This window comes from Desmodus rotundus, chromosome 2 (assembly GCF_022682495.2).
Source record: "Desmodus rotundus isolate HL8 chromosome 2, HLdesRot8A.1, whole genome shotgun sequence".
Taxonomy (NCBI): Eukaryota; Metazoa; Chordata; class Mammalia; order Chiroptera; family Phyllostomidae; genus Desmodus; species Desmodus rotundus.
In genome coordinates, this window is record NC_071388.1 from 135,151,546 (window position 1) to 135,167,205 (window position 15,660).

Below are 15,660 nucleotides of genomic sequence, written 5' to 3' on the forward strand. Positions count from 1 at the left end.
TCTATGGCCTGAGAATGTTTTAAAATGTCTCCACCATATCATGGTCATTCAAAAACACACCTCCACGTATTTGATCTTGGGATAAATAAAGTTAGCTAAACTGACCAGTTCTGTATCTACTGTTTGCTTGAAAGAATTACCTTAATTTAAGTGGGATTTAAAATTTTAACTTCAAAACATTCAAGTTCAGAATTAGGTCTCCTCCAGTTTAAAGTGGAGGATGTGTGGGTTTAAGTGGAAATAACGCACAGCAATCAGGAAAAATGAAGAACTCAAAATAAATTGCACACAGTAGAACATAACATTTAATCCCGCGTACTACAGGGTCTACAGACTTAAATTTTGTAGCACTATTTCTTAAAAAAAAGAAAGGTAACTTAAACATGTACACTAACATTTCTGTATTGTCTTTTAATTCTAGCAACTACTTCAAATACCCCCTCAGCTCGGTAATTGAACTGAATCTGTAAAAAAAAAAAAATCATGGATCGTGATGATGATTACATTCAATTGAAAAATGAAAGCAAAGTTCAATCAGCTCCTTCTTGAAATGTTTGCTTCCCTTCCATCCCTTATGTGTCCCAGCTGCTTGCTCTTCCAAAGTCTGGTTTTCAGAAGCCGATATTAACTCCGAACCAAGACTGCAGCATCCACTGTAATGTACATGGCTCTATTAGCTATTGTAGTTTCTTGGGTCACAAACACACAGTATCTGATGAGAAATTGATCATCTTCCTTCTCTTTTCTCCTCTCAGGAGCTTGAAAAAATATGCGCAGTTACTGCTGCTGAGGGGAGACAAAGTTTAACTTCGGGGTTGGCAATCGGAGAATAATTCATGAGCAGATTTCTAGCAAATGATATGATTTGCTAAATTTTGGTCTTTGATTTATATTTATGTACTCCTGCTACTGCTAAGGTTTTGCCAACCTCAATTAGATCATGAATGAGATCATTTTAATTCAGCCCCCAAACTGTGACCTGACCATGGTCTGAAAGTGTTCAAAAAGTAATTTTAAGCCTCCCTTTGATTTGAAAAGGAATACTGCATGCTTGGTCGTTCATACAAATAACATAAAACTTAATTATTGGATGATTTGGCAGAGGATCTTCTTGCCAAACAACAGTCAATGCCAGCTACTGTGATGCTGGCGGTGCCCGGCCCCCGCACACACAGCCCCCTGTATACTGCGTTTGTTCATTGTGTCTCAGGGAAGGATGCTTTCAAATAGGATTCATGGACCTGGGAGGCAGGGTGCAACGCGAAGGATGTACCATATTTATAACTCCAGTTAAAAAATGCTGTTTCACCTAGAACGGAAGTAGATCTGCACTGTCAAATCACCAGGAGGCTGTGACAAAGGGAGCTTGCCGCCTGACACACGGTGTAACAACATAGCAAACACCTTTAATTCTGTCATGTCTCATACCCTTTACTTTCTCACACATCTGTGGCTGCTCCAACGTTGACACCTACACTCTTTTTCGAAACTAAATAAGGCAATCTTATTTAAGCCCAATTGCAACACCTGTAACGTTATTCTGGTGCCCAGCAAAAAAACAAAACAAAAAAACCTATTAACTCCTTCCTCTTATAAAGGTCTCTGTGCTTGCTTTGAAGAGTCTCGAGTTGGTAAGAGCCGGCCTGAGGCCCTGACTCGGAGGTTCACATGATTTCCCAAGCTCCTGAAGACAGGCGACACATCCCCCTGGACAAGATGTGAGCGCTGCGATAATGTCAGTGTCTGAATGGGCCTCTTGCAGCTCTTCGAGTTGAAGCTCCTTCATCACAAACTTCTGGTGTCTTTTACAGGAAGGAGAGAGGCCCCAGCTGCTTCATTCCCTCTAGCTACCATAGTCTAATATTTTAAAAGCTGGAAGTGAAAATAGCTTTTCTAAAGATATTTCCTGGAATTTTTAATGTGCTGCCTGATTCCTTTCTTTCTTTCCTTTTTTTTTTTTTTTCCTTGCCAATTATAAACCACCATTTGGAGGGCTTATGAGCAATGTAAGTCCACTTCATCTAATTAAACCACATTGTTTTAAAAGCTTGAACAGTTTTCATGTCTACAAGACTTGTCTGAATAATAAACTGTTAGAGCCAGAATTCTAAGTGTCTTTGGAGAGCTAGGATTTTATCTGCTGAGCGCAAAGGGCCAGGCACTCAAAGAGTTAAAGAGTGTTCCCGCATTGCTGGGTAGGTTAATATCACAGCTGCCTGGTAAAGCATTATCCCCAGTACCTCACTTAACAAAAGCCTTCTTTTGCAAACAGACTCCCACTTTCTCCTCAGAGTGTCCAAAGGTGTTTACTGAAGTAAATCTGCCTAAATCCTTCATTGCTTGGGTCATGGGGATGGACAGGAGGGGTGGTAGGTGTAGGGATAATCTCTTTTTGTAAATTCTGTAAATCTTCTGGGAAAAAAAATCAGGAATCTGTGTCACATGCTCTATACAACTTCTAATATCTCCACTAGTTTTGCTCCTATAAGTGAAATCTGTCACAACAGTTATCCGAAAAGCCACATTTCCAATTCTTCAGTCTGCTGTTTGAAGTGACTGCCCCTCCAAAGTTGTGTGTGTGTGTGTGTGTGTGTGTGTGTATTGCATGCTTAATCTAATTGTTGAAGAAAAACTGTTGGTATCTTCAAAGTGGTTTCAGAAAGAGAGAAAAAAAAAAGACAAGACAGTTTAGGAGCAAGATAATGTAGCTGAAAAGTTGTCACGAGAGGTTCCTGCTCTTGCTGTGGTCTCACTGCAATACCATTAACTGCATGTTACTTTTGCACGTTGAAAATGGAGGCAAGTAACACAGTAAAACCTGACAGGTCCGCCTGCGAGGGTTTAAACAGTTCCCAGGAAGAAGGAGCCCTTTAGGCATAAACCTTCTCTCTCAATAGAACGTGAATACCACCAACCCCTCCCTATAAATCTTGCAGCATCCAGTTTGAGATACAAAAAGGCTGTCATCTCACAAATGTTAAACATACTAAAAAAATCTGAAAAAAAAGTATGGAGAAGGTGTGAAAAACGTGGCACTTTACAGCCCTCAAAGCTTTTTAAAATAGAACAACTTTTCCCCCTAAAATTCTTTTCAGAGAATTTTTTTTTTCCTTTTTGGCTCATTTGAGAGTTTCTTTCTTGGCTTTTTTCCCCTTTCATTTGAAAATATGAATTATCATAAAAAGTCAGGGGAAAAAATGGGAAAGTCTTTTCCAGCTTTCCTGAAGATTTATCAGTATGTTCGGGCACTTCTCCCTTTTTCTCTGGGCCAGACACCCATCACTGAAACCAGACCTGGGCCTCCGGAGACTCTAGCCCTTCTCTCTTTCTGAGCGGTCTCCAGCTTCCAGCCCCCACCCCCATCGTGCCCTCACCTCCCCTGTCTGATGGTAAACAATCAGACTAAAGCCAAACAGTAGGCAGCACTCAAGAATAGGAAGCCCACACACCTAACCCCAAGTCTAACAGGCTTCTGGGGGGGAATCTGATCCCTCCCTGACACTTTTTACCTCAAGTGTTGAGCGGGTGGCCATGAATAGTACAGACATGCCATCTTGTAACACTATATGCCTGTCAGGAGGGACAGGGCCTGGTTGAGCATCAACTATATAAGGCTGGTAACTAGGGAAAGCCCAACAAACAGCCACAAACACCTAAGTTATTTTACTCAGCCACTACCCTATGCCTCCCTTCTCCACTCTTTCCTCTCTCCCTCTCTCTCTCTCTCTCTCTCTCTCCCTCTCTCCCTCTCTCTCCTTCTCTCTCTCTCTTTTCATCTTGGCTTTCTGTGGCAGAATGCAAATGGAGCCTGCCGGCGGTGAAAGGGCTGAATTGTGATTAAGAAGAAGAAGAGCTCCTTTCTTTGTTCTCCCCTCAGGGGATGTTTACTGGGAGAGACACAGCGGATCAGATATGAAAGGCATTCAGGTCAGCATTGATGTGAGCGAAAGTGAAATCATACCTAAGGCATTCAAAAGACCGCCGTGTCAGGGGTTCAGCTAACGGTGCAGCTACTGTGTGTGTCTTCTCGGAGAGGCAAAAATCTTTGCACAGGCTGACGATTTTTTTCTTCCTAATTTACTACAAAATTATAAAAGTTTTACACAGCCACCATCACCCCCTGTTTACCTCCCACCAGATGACACAAGAGTTAGTATTTTCTCTCTTTATGGACCACACGCGAAATCAGACCAACTTCTAATAAGTGTATCCCCTAAATGAACCAGCAAGGCACCATCTGAACTGTGAAATCTTTTTTTTTTTTTAACGCAGGTGTATTCATGTGTATTACATACATGCATAATATGGAAGGGAGAACTTATGCAAGAGAGAAGCCAAAAACCACAGGCATGGATGCCTTTTCTTCTCGCCTCCCTCCGAGGAAACACAAGACAACACACACAAAGTATAAAAACAGTACAGAACACCTTCAAACAAAATTCTTTATTTACTTTGTAACTACTAGTTACACTTTTCCTGAGAGCTTTCTCTCTGACACAACTGTCACCCAGGATGAAAGTATTTGGCACATAGCTATTAAGGCAGAGACTTCCATAGAGTCTACTGAGTATTATTGCTTTCCCTTTTTTTAAAAAAAATGCTTGATGAAGAAATACTTGGCTCTTACTTTTTAAAAGTTTACACTCCCCACAGCCCAAATAGTCATTCAATAGATTTTCCAAGTGGTAAGCTGATGCTATTGGCATAAACAGAGCTATGTAAATATATACCAAATTCACAAATCACAGCAAACACACAAATAATGAGGAGGTGCCTAGATGTTTCGAGGTTTAAAAATGAAAAGGAAAATCACATTTCATCTTCTGATTGCTAAAGAAAGAAAAGAAAGAGGGAGGGGGGAGTAGGGCTATATTTATTGGTTTTAAATCATCCTTCCCTCTGCTCTGAATTATTTTTTTTCAACCTTCACATCTTGGCTAAAAAGCATATTGGGGCTATGTTAACATCTGCTTTTGTGGTGACATTTAATTCTGTATATTTTCAACTAGTGTTTCTGCATCACAGATTTTCCTCCTTTATCTCTTTGCTCTAAAAAGACAACCAAAGAGCAATCAAAAAGGTGTCTGACTTGGCCATTCAGACAATTGCCCCCTTGTGGGAATGCGGGAATGAATGGTACAGTGGACACCCCAGCACCATTGACGTTATAAACATGTAAATGAAACACATTAGGGCAGACAATCAATTGTCTGTGAGCATTGCAAACCTGCACTCCCTCTCTCTGTGACAGGCACAAAATAGTGTCTACCTTGGGAAGCCAGGGTGCTGGAGAGGAAAAGGACAAAGAGTTCCCTTTCACACAGAAGAAAATGCACCTTAAAAGCCTTGGAAGAATGCAGATGACAAAAACTGTTGTAAGGAAAAGAATCTCCCACATCTTGGAATAAACGCGGCTCTGCTAGAGAGCTAGCAACACCCTGCTTTCCTACCTTCAGGGCACACACATTTCTTTTTCCCAGGAAATATTCTTAATGCAGTATTAGGGTCTTTGATAACCTCTTGGAATTTTCTTTACTTTGAGCTAATTAAGCTAGCAAGAAAGGAAGCATCTGAAACATATGACATAGCAGCTTAGTGGGGAACTTTTAATCTTGGCTTTATTCGTATTTGAAAATAAAGGCTGAAAGATGTGAATTTATTTTTATTTGGCAACACAGAAACAATGTAAAGTTTCAAATCCTTAGTCGACCTTTACCCCTGGTGGAGCGTCAAGCCACGAGGCCCGCAGGCTAGGGGCTCTGCTCCGAAGGAAGGCATGTTTCTTTCCCATTGACTTGGTTTTCCCAAACCCAAATAAAACAAATAGATCAGTCTAGATACATTGCCCCCAGCCCTGTGTGTGTGCAGCGTGACAAAACTTGCAGAGGATCTTCACAGACAGAAAAGGATGGAGATGGGTATCTTTGGAGCGCCCTTATAACTGCTTGGTACCTGCCACACAAACTGCCTCTGAGTGCTTTCAGTGCCAGCAACACAGGCTTCCTATTAAGCTCATCAACTTCAGGAAGAAAGCTAGTAGCAAAAGACTTTCACACTTGCAAAGATAACCAAGTCTGAACCGACTACAATCCGAAGGAAACTTCCCTGCCTCCGTGTGCACTGAGGGGCTTTGAAGTCCATGGAGGCTGCCCCATCCCAACTTCACCTCTCAGAGAGGAGCCACATCCTGTTGAAGGGCTTGACTGCATTGCTTTTCCTTTTCAATTAAGCATCTCTGAAACGGAGCAACCTCAGGGTCCTCCATGGCCTCTAAGCATCACCACCAGCTCCTCCACTCCCTTCAAGGAAGTGGGAAAAAGTGAGGAATCATCTTAAACAAGGATATTTATTTCTGCTGATCCAATTGTTCCTCCTCTAAAATCCAGAGCCCTCAAAACATCCAACTTTATCCCCTTTCTTTATCACTGAAAACCAGAGACCAAAGACGTTTGTAAAAATCTCCCCCACTCCCCATACAATCCCCAAACCTTTAGCTGAAACTTTGAAGAACAATCAAATTTAACTTTTCTTTCTTCCATCTCCTTGTCCCCTCTGCCCTGAATTCAGTTTTCATGTAAAAGACAACTTCATTCTCTTTCCTGCAACAAGCAGTTTCTGGATTGGATTTTGTTACAACGTGCAGGGGTATGTGCAATTTTTCAGAGGCTGATGCTGGAAGGTGGTGGGCTGGGGAGGCAGGCCCGTCTTCCCAGGCTCCGCAGGAGGTAGGAGGGAAGCCGTGGCACCCCCAGGAGCCCATGCCCGCTTCAGGGGCTAAAGCAACAAACTTTGCAAGTTACAACCGGGCTGTGCCAGTGGCGGCAGCAGCCGGGCATCTGGAGCTCCCAGTGCTCATTTCTGACTCCAAGGCTGTGTGGAGATAGTGGGGGGTATATCAGGGGAATGGAAAGGGGGGTGGGTTTTCCCCTCCTCTCCAGCTTCAGTGAAAGTGTTACAAAGTGAGTCAGGCGACTGAAGATCATCTGACTGAACTTTCTTGAAACGGACACACATTCTTGTCTTCGAGGACTTGCTTTTTGCCTCCTTCCCCCCCCTCCCCCCTCTCCCCCTTTCCTCCTGCACATCTTATTTTCTGGGAAGAGATTTCATCCTTTCTATGTGGGGAAAAGGAGACTGTCCGCTATGGATTAACTTGGCCCTGGCACTGTCTCTGCCAGGCATCCTTTTAGCCTGAGAATCTCGAAAGCTGGATTTTAGATTCCTGTTTCTCTCTTTGTACATTTGTTTTCCTCAAACTGCCTCCTTCTCCTTTGCTTTTTAATAATCGTACAAAGCCTCGAGTTCTAACCCAGGGTTCTTGACCAGCCTTTTGCGTGTGTGCACACACACAGCTTTACACATTTTATCTCCTTGTCACCTCAGTCTGTGTATACACTGTTGACTTCATTAAAATTATATAAAGTGCCATTCTAGTTCCTGGATGACCATCTTTTTCTCTTTTTTCCTTGCAGCTTCTACTTCTGTGATTAGTATTGCCATTATTTCTTTCCAGGAATTTCTATATGATTTTGATAAGCATCATCATATTTAGTGTTATCAGCAAAGACACAAGCTCAAAAGTGACATCTTTTCCATGAATCCAGGAAAGAAGAAAAATCCACTCAGTTCAGATAAATCCAGGCAATTCCCAAAGGGAAAGGCATTGGATACATGCTTGATGAGAAAGAAAATGAAAAAAGGGGGGAAAACTCTGCTACCTTCTTTTCAAAACCAGGACATTGCTCAGTCAGATTAAATCCAAAGAAAAACACTGACAAGTAACCAATTCACAGCATGTTTTGCCACAGATTATTTGGAAAAAGAGGCAGATAGTAGTCAAACTTTGAGAAGCTGTTAGAGACGGACAGGCCTGCTGGTAAGTGTGCAGAGGCTGGGCTAAATGCCTTGAAATGTGCAATTCAACTTTCTCTTTCGCAGCGTTGAGGCTTCTCCCAGGTTAGTGGCTGGACAGAGGGGAAATGGCTGCATAATCCATGGGTGAGCCCCTCGCCTGGCACTCCGGTCCACCTGTGACACCCCCAGCAGGCCTCCCTCTCTGAGAGCCACCCCCTCCTCTCTAAAGGTTCCTAGGAAGCCTGGAGCCCTGCATTTCCCCAGACCTGGGCTCTGGCCTGACCTCGCTGCTGGGGCCAGGCTGGTCAATGGTGGCAAAATCCCGAAGGGGGTGGAAGGAAGAGAGCAAGAAGAAACAAACATTTTAAACTGTCTCTTTTGCAACAGCAGCAGCAGCAGCAACAACAACAACAACAACAACACTTCTGGGAAACTTGCTTTAAATCTCATTCTCTTTTCTCGCAAAAAAACCATATATATATATGACTGTTTAACATAAGGGGAAAAAAAGCCTCCTTGACACAAAGCTTTTGTTATCCAGTTGATCAGCAACGCGCTTGAGATACTTGTTTGGGGGGGGGAGCCTCACAACAGACATTGATTTTAGAAAATCGATAACCAACATTTAATAAAAGGTACAGAGGAAACACAGGAGAGGAGAGGGGACACTAGGTATAATTTTAGTGTCTACTAAATTACCCAGTGATGGGTAAGGGGAGGGCTCCTGTGTAAGGACCACCTTAAATAATGCCATACACTGGAGTGAAGAAAAAATTAAATTGAGGGGGGTGGAAGAGAGAGACTTAAAAAGAGGCAGCCTGAACTGGATCTTGGGGAAGCAGCGCGGAATATATTATTGTACTTGTTTTTTGTAACACTAAGCCAAGCAAATAGATCAAAGGCAGCACAAAGGGAAAAGGCAGGATAACGTAACGAAGAGTTTCTGACTAAATTCCTCTATCACTCCCCCATATGGCTCGACACCTCCACCACAACAAGCAAGTGACACACACACACACACACACACACACACACAAAACCTAGAGAGAGAGAGAGAGAGAGAGAGAGAGAGAGAGAGAGAGGTACAGAGAGAGAGAGAGGAACAGAGAGACAGGGTGAAGCCTCATTTGTCTCTAATCAAAATTCTCGGTCTTTGTGTTTTTTTCCCTCCAGCACCCCACACTGCGCCCCCAGCCACCCCCTCCCCGCGCCGCGCAGCTCAGGGGGAGGCTGGGGGCGCGCACAATGGTCTTCTCTAGAGGAAAGTTGCTCCAAGTGGGCCCGGGCGGTCCCCGCGAGGAGCGGGCTGGGCTCGCGGGAGGCCGGAGGCCGGCCGGCGCCTCGTCCCCGGGTCCAGCTCCAGAGAGTGACCGCGGTCCCGGGCCGGGTGATCCGGTGGACAGCGATGGGAGCGAGAACTTTCATTTCCCAGGCTGAGCTGACGCTGGTTCGCTTGTTTTGGGGGGCTGGTTTTTCTTTATAAACTCAGTTTCCTCCTCTGCTCCCCCGGTGCCCTCTCTGGTCCCCAGCCCTCTCCCCTCCCCCAGGTTCCTTCTGCGCTCTTGCCAGTCACTTTTCTCTTTTATTCCCACGATTTTGTTTGGGGGGAATACCTAGGGGGTCTCTCTCTCTCTCTCTCTCTCTCCCCCCTCCCTCCTACTCTCTCTCTCCCCCCTCCTTCTCTGCCTCTCTCCAAGGTGGACCTAGGAGACTGTCACCGCTTTAATCTCCCGTCTCCTATCAGCGTGTCCCTCTCACACCCCCCCATCTTCTTCCTCCTTCCTGACTCAGCCTGGAGAGCGGGCTCCTGACCACGTAAAAACTGCCCAGAAAAGTCTCCCTACGCTCTTCGACTCCGCCAGCCCCCGGCAAGGGGCCAGCGCCCGCTGGAGAAGTGCCACCCGCCCCCAAGCCCGCCCGGACCCCGCGCGGGGCCGGCCGAGTCCCTCCCACCCCGGAGTCCGGGCGCGCCCAACCGGGCCCCGCTGCCCGCGGACCGTTACTTGGCGTTCGGGGAGGGAGCCGGGCGACTCCGGCAAGAAACTTTAAGCCTTGCGGAGGCACAAGCCCTGGACCCCAGTCTCTCCCTCGCCGTCCCTCCGCCACCCCAGCCCTCGCCCCCGCCCCGGGATTGCGCACGACCGGGCGCCCGGGCCCCCGCCCTGCCCGGGCCGGACGCTCCCGCAGCCCGGCCGCGGACCCGGCGGGCCGGGAGCTAGCGGGGCGGGAGGCGGAGGTGCAGGGCGGGCGGAGGCGGGGGCGCTAGGGGGCGGCGGGGCTGGGGGAGCGGGGTCCCGTGCGGACCCCGGCGCTCCGAGCCCGCCGGCGCCCGGCGCTCACTTTGCCCGGCACTTCCCCAACTCCCCCCGGTCCGGGCACCGCGCGCGCCGGGCTCCGGCGCCGGCCGCCGAGGGAGGCTCGCCCGCGAGCCCCGGGCGCCGCCGCCTCGGTTCCTCTTCCCCTTCCCCTCCCTTCTCCCTGGGTCTGGAGCCGCGGAGTGGCCCGGAAAAGTTTGGTTCGGGCCGGTTCTTACCGTTTTTCCTCCTGGGATTGGCTTGTTTGCGCCTCTTGCACCGGGGGCCATCCGCCATGATCGGCTGCTTCATTGATAAGAGCGGATCAGATGGCAGTTCGCATGGACTCTGCGCCCTGCTTCGGCAGCACGCAGGCTCGATCTAGCAACCAAACACAGCGACAATGTGGGCATCGCCCGCGCCCATTGAAACGCGCGCGGGCCGCCCCGGGGAGCCGGGCCAGGGCCCCGGCGAGCACCCATCCGCGCCCCCCAACGCCAAAGCGAAACTTCGGCGGCCCCCTCCCCGCCCCCCTACCCCAGCCTTGGCCCCGAGGCGCTTTGTGTTTGTTACTGTTTGGCGTGTCGCACCCGCGAGGGGATCAGAGAGACAAGAATTACATCTTCAAAATGAGTCATAACTCCTGACCGTATGAGGGAATGCACACGGCGGTGCAGTAAGGCTGCTTGACTCAGGGCTAGGCGGACCTTTTCCTCCGAAAAGTCCTCAGCTAGGCTCGGGAACTTGGGGTGAGGTGACGCTTTCTTTCGCTCTTATCTTGTCTCACCCCCACCCCATTCCCCAGAGGAAGCAAACAAACAAACACACACACAAACAACGAGAAACAGCCCGCGGAGGAAGCACACTCGGGCAAATTGATAATAGTAATTATAGGAAGCCCACTCACCCCGCGCCCCCTCCCCTCCCCTTTTGGAGTTGATCGAGGCACAGTTTCTTCCTCCCCACACCCCCCGCCCCCAAATTAAGATTTCCCGTTTCACGCCAGAGCAAAAAATATAATTATAAGCCTCTTTGGACACTGTCCCTCCCTCCCCACCACCTCCACCACTTTGACAATATTTACTTAAGTATTTCCCCCCCCCCACTTCACTCACACACATGCTCCCCCACACTGGTTCCCTTAAATAGTTCCAGTAGAAAAAAAAAATTTTTTTCCCCCTCAAGAAAGGAAAGAGAAAGTCCAACCGCTACAGCAATACTTTTAAGCTCTACTAAATGATCATATCCTTTCTGGCTTCGAAACTTTTGTACCTAAAATTCGAGAGAGGCGCTGCATTTTTTCAGCTGAAACTGTCAAAACTTGGAGAAGGGGGACCTCGGAGGCAGGCTGGAGAGGAGAATCCCGAAACTCCGTGGAGGTTGGGAAGATGCTGTGCCTCGAGGATTAGTTTAAACAGGGGGCTATAAAAGATGTAACAGATGCAAACTGTAACACAGGGCCATTAACCCTTTCTCTGCCGAGCACACGCAGTCCCCACGCCCCGTACCTATTGTCTCCCGTGCTGGAAGCTTTGCGGAAAACCTGGAAAGTGAGTATCAGTTTCCACACGTTTGCTGAGAGGGGTGGGGGGTGGGGGGAGCAGAGAGAAGAGGAAGTGAATTATTTAGAAAGCACCTTGAATTTAACCTAGGCATAGTGGGAGAGTTTTAATTTAAGTTTGACACATTTTGTCATTTCTTGGCTCTCCTATTAATTTGAAATTGTTGGGAAAAATCCTGAAATACAGAAATGGTCACACAAGTGTCTGGGATGAAACAGCTGGCCTGTCTGTGTTCCTGCTGAGACTTACACACGATTGCATATAAATACATGTTTAATAAAGTAAACTGCTAGTTTTATGAGCATGTGTGTGTGAGGAAGAGACAGGGCATTTATGCTGTAAACTTTATCTTTGCCTGTTATTTCTAACTCTGGAGTCAGTAATCTTGCCTTCCTCGTTCTAGGGGGGAGTATGTAAAAAAATATATATATGTAGGTGGGAGATAAACACATTTATGTTAGCAGGGCTCACCACTGTTCCTGGGAACCCCTGCTATCTCTCCTGACTTTTCAGTGCCAAAGTCTGGAATGGGATGAGAGTGTGTATGTGGCTCCTGTTAAATCCATCTATATTACTATGCCATTGAACATACAATTTCAAAAGTTATTCTTAATTTAAAACCCTGATGTCCTGACAGCAGTTTTCATCCCAGCTGTAGTGACCCCCAGCACCCCCCCCCACTTTAGTAAACGACTCAAGTTCCATGAGGACTTTCACTTCTTTATTTATCATCACAGAAGTGAGGTGTTACTTCACATACACACACACACAAAGAATGAAATAAAGAAATGAAACTCGCTAAGCAGACAAAAAACAGACACTTTCTGCTTAGAAAACAGCCTTCTCCGGTGGGAGAGAGGAGGATGGACTGCCATATCTAAGAGAAAGACTTGCCCCGAATTTGGTAGGTTTGTATCGATCAAGTTTTGTAATTATTTAACAGGTATTTGCCAAGTTGTAATTGCTGAATACAATGAATTGGAACTAGATGCGAAAATAGAACAGGATCTCCCCCCTTGGAGAGTTTTTATTCCAATTATATAGTTCTCAGTAAAACTTTTCATAGCCTGGGTAGCAAAAGGCACCTTGGGTTACCTGAATGGACAGGTACAGGGCAAATTATTTGGGGGAGGAAAAAAAGAGAGAAAAGGAAGCAGAGAGAGCAGGAGTGGGAGAGAAATCGAAGAAGTCACTCTTGGAAAAAGCTTGCCATAAAGAAGCTAAACCCACCTGAAATTCCTACCCACAGACACTCCTTCTCACTTCGGTCTCACATTCTCACTTGAAAAGAGAAAAAGAATAAAAGGAGGGGGGTGATCATACCAAAAAGGAATAAAAAGAAAAGGGGGAAAAAACCTACCTGAGAAGTCTTGTTTGTAGTTTTGGCCAGAAATGGTGAGAAGAAAAAGCATGAAGAAGCCGCGAAGTGTGGGGGAGAAAAAGGTGGAAGCGAAGAAACAGCTCCCGGAGCAAACTGTACAAAACCTCGCCAAGAGTGTCGGGAGGCAGGACCGTTATTCCTGCGGAGCAGGTTAGAACTGATCTCTTTTAGCCACTCCAGGAAACACAACCTGGGGACGGACTGACGTGTTACGCCTCTTCTAATGACATTTTTTTCTTTTTCTTTTCTGTAGGAGAGAGAGAGACCCTGAAACACGCGCCACCTATCTTTGTGGGGAGGGATAATTGAAGCGCCCTGAGCGTGAGCATCATGTGAAAACGTGATCGCCAAGTTTCTCTCTGGGAAAGGATCTGGGATAGATTATACCTTGAAGTCTCCGCAAAGGCTTTAGTGGAAGAAATGAAATTCCACCTCCCTCCCTTCCTCTCTCCCTCCCTCTCGCCTCCCTCCCTCCCTCCCTCCCTTCTCCACGCCCCCCCACCCTGCTCCCCCCTCCCCCAGTCAAGCCTTTGGCATCATTATCCTCATCACTAAATCCTACAGCGTACTGGGCGGAAAACGGTGCACACCATTCACAGAACTGGAGAACTCTAAGGGGCGAAAGTTAAAGGGAAAGATCCCGGGTCCTCAATCCAGATTGCCTCTTCATACACAGTTATCTCTAATGACCAGATTTGAGATGCACATTAAGTTGTGTGGATTTCTCAGCACATCTTCTGGAACTAAATTCTTTGCCCTTTCTCTCTCTTTCTTCTTTTTCAGAAGCCAGAACCAGAAAAAAAAAAAATGCTGCATGTGAACTGCATCTTAGGGTGCGTGTGTTGGGTGTGTGTGTGTGTGTGTGTGTGTGAGATGAATTTCTGGATTAGATCCTCAAACTAAAAAGTAGTTTGGAATTTTTTAAATGGGGTTTCTAAGTAAATTAACAGAGAGCACTGGGTTGACCATCTCTGAATCCCTCTACATCTCAGGGAGACCTTACTACAAAGTGAGGGAGTGTGTGGAGTGAGGCAGGAGGAAAAGGAGAAAGGCCATAGAGGAACTTAGCAGGGAAGGAAGAGCATGATATTAAACAGCATGAGGTCTAAGTCTGGGAGTGTATATATTTTTGATATTGCAATTAAAGTAAAATTAAAAAGAAAAGACTCCACCTTTGCTCTGAAGGGATTGGTTATGTAAATATGGAAGGGATTTCCTGGAGAATACAGCTTTCTACTGTATGGTTAATTAAATAATCACTCAAAAGCTTCCAATGTGACGCTTCTGTCGTAATCCAATCAGGTTACATAGGTCCTAAACAAGAAAGATATTTTCCACATCTGGAAGTCAGCAATTTAGCAAGTACTGCACATTATTAACCAATTCAGAGCCCACTTCCCAAGGGAATTTTTTTTTGAAGTTTAAGTGTTCTTAACCAATGCTCTGCTGTTTTGTTAATCAAAAAGCTGGTTTACACTGCACATAATTGGAACTAATATAGAAGTAAATAAAGACAGCCAAATTTGAGGATGCTGAGCACAGGCATTTATCGGAAAAGGAAGAAATCTCTTAGCCTCCAATGTTTCAGGCTCAATTTCTTAAAGAATTGTGAGGCTTTTTTTTTTTTTTTTTTTTTAAGAGTGAAAGTGCTTGTGAACCTCAGAGCACAAATAAACTTCCAGTCCCACAACCTTAGGGCTTCTTTGCAAAGGTAAATGTAGAGGTGTCAAGAGGACTAAAGAATAGCCTCATGCCATTTTTTTCCTGCTTTAATATTGTTAATATGTTACACCCCCTGCTTTCAGTCCGATGAAATCTGAAACAAATAATACTCTGATCCAACACTAGACTTTTACTTATATTAAGATAAACTGCTCTGAACTGTGCTTTGAACGGGTGCCTAAAGCAAGACTTTGAATGTAAGAGTCACTTGGCAATTGCACTCAGAGGAGGAAAAAGCCACCACATGGGTTGCCACATCCACACTCCCAGAGGTGCATGTCTTTGTATTTTGTATGTTTATTTTTTGGGGGGAGGGGTATAGCCACCAGCATGAGTACAGCCAATTCTTACTTTAGGATGCAAGAAAGTCAATTCTCACAGTTGGTTACAGACTCACCTCTTTCCTAACGTGAGTATTTATTACAATGGGAATAACTGGGTAAGTCAATCTTCTGCCCACCCCATTACAGATAAATTACCTATAGAAGAGGACCAGTCAAGCTCATCAGTCTAAAAACTAATAATAAAAAAAGAAATTAAAGATTTCCAGCATGGGTCAGGCACATTCTCAATTTTGTTTAACATTTTGAAAAAAATTATATATATGTCACATACATATATATGACTTACCAAATCCCTGTTCTGAGAGTTGCCTCTATTATTAATATCTTTTTTTCTTCCTTTTCCCACCTCCTCCCTCTTTTAAAAATAAGAACTGGAATTCAGCTTTCTCTAGAAGTTTGCTTTCCAGTCTTCCCTCTCCAATTCCGGGGGAAGCAGGACCTCACTGCATGGAGTGCTCCCGGCAGGACCCCACCCCAGGAGCCCAGGTAGCCACTGGAGACTC

At 45.9% G+C, this 15,660-nt stretch overlaps 1 protein-coding gene and 1 long non-coding RNA gene across 6 annotated transcripts in view; one reads left to right on the plus strand and one right to left on the minus strand.

The window, feature by feature from the left end:
• The window catches only part of ZEB2 (zinc finger E-box binding homeobox 2), a 136,992-nt gene that overhangs the window by 119,232 nt on the left and 2,100 nt on the right, over positions 1–15,660 (minus strand). The window contains exons 1-2 of one of the 5 annotated variants that reach the window (XM_053918637.2): positions 13,071–13,349; positions 10,388–10,529 (exon numbers count right to left, since the gene is read on the minus strand). In XM_053918637.2, the coding sequence (XP_053774612.1) occupies positions 10,388–10,460 (73 nt within the window). In that variant the 5' untranslated portion in view covers positions 10,461–10,529; positions 13,071–13,349. Of the gene's footprint in view, positions 1–10,387; positions 10,530–10,768; positions 11,011–11,420; positions 11,550–13,070; positions 13,350–15,660 lie in introns of those variants that run through there. The other 4 variants (XM_053918638.2, XM_053918639.2, XM_053918634.2 and 1 more) reach the window with 4 other exon arrangements.
• On the plus strand, positions 11,566–13,482 carry LOC123480677 (uncharacterized). Its single transcript, XR_006656758.2, has 3 exons — positions 11,566–11,698; positions 13,091–13,241; positions 13,345–13,482. It is a non-coding gene; the product is annotated as an uncharacterized lncRNA (long non-coding RNA).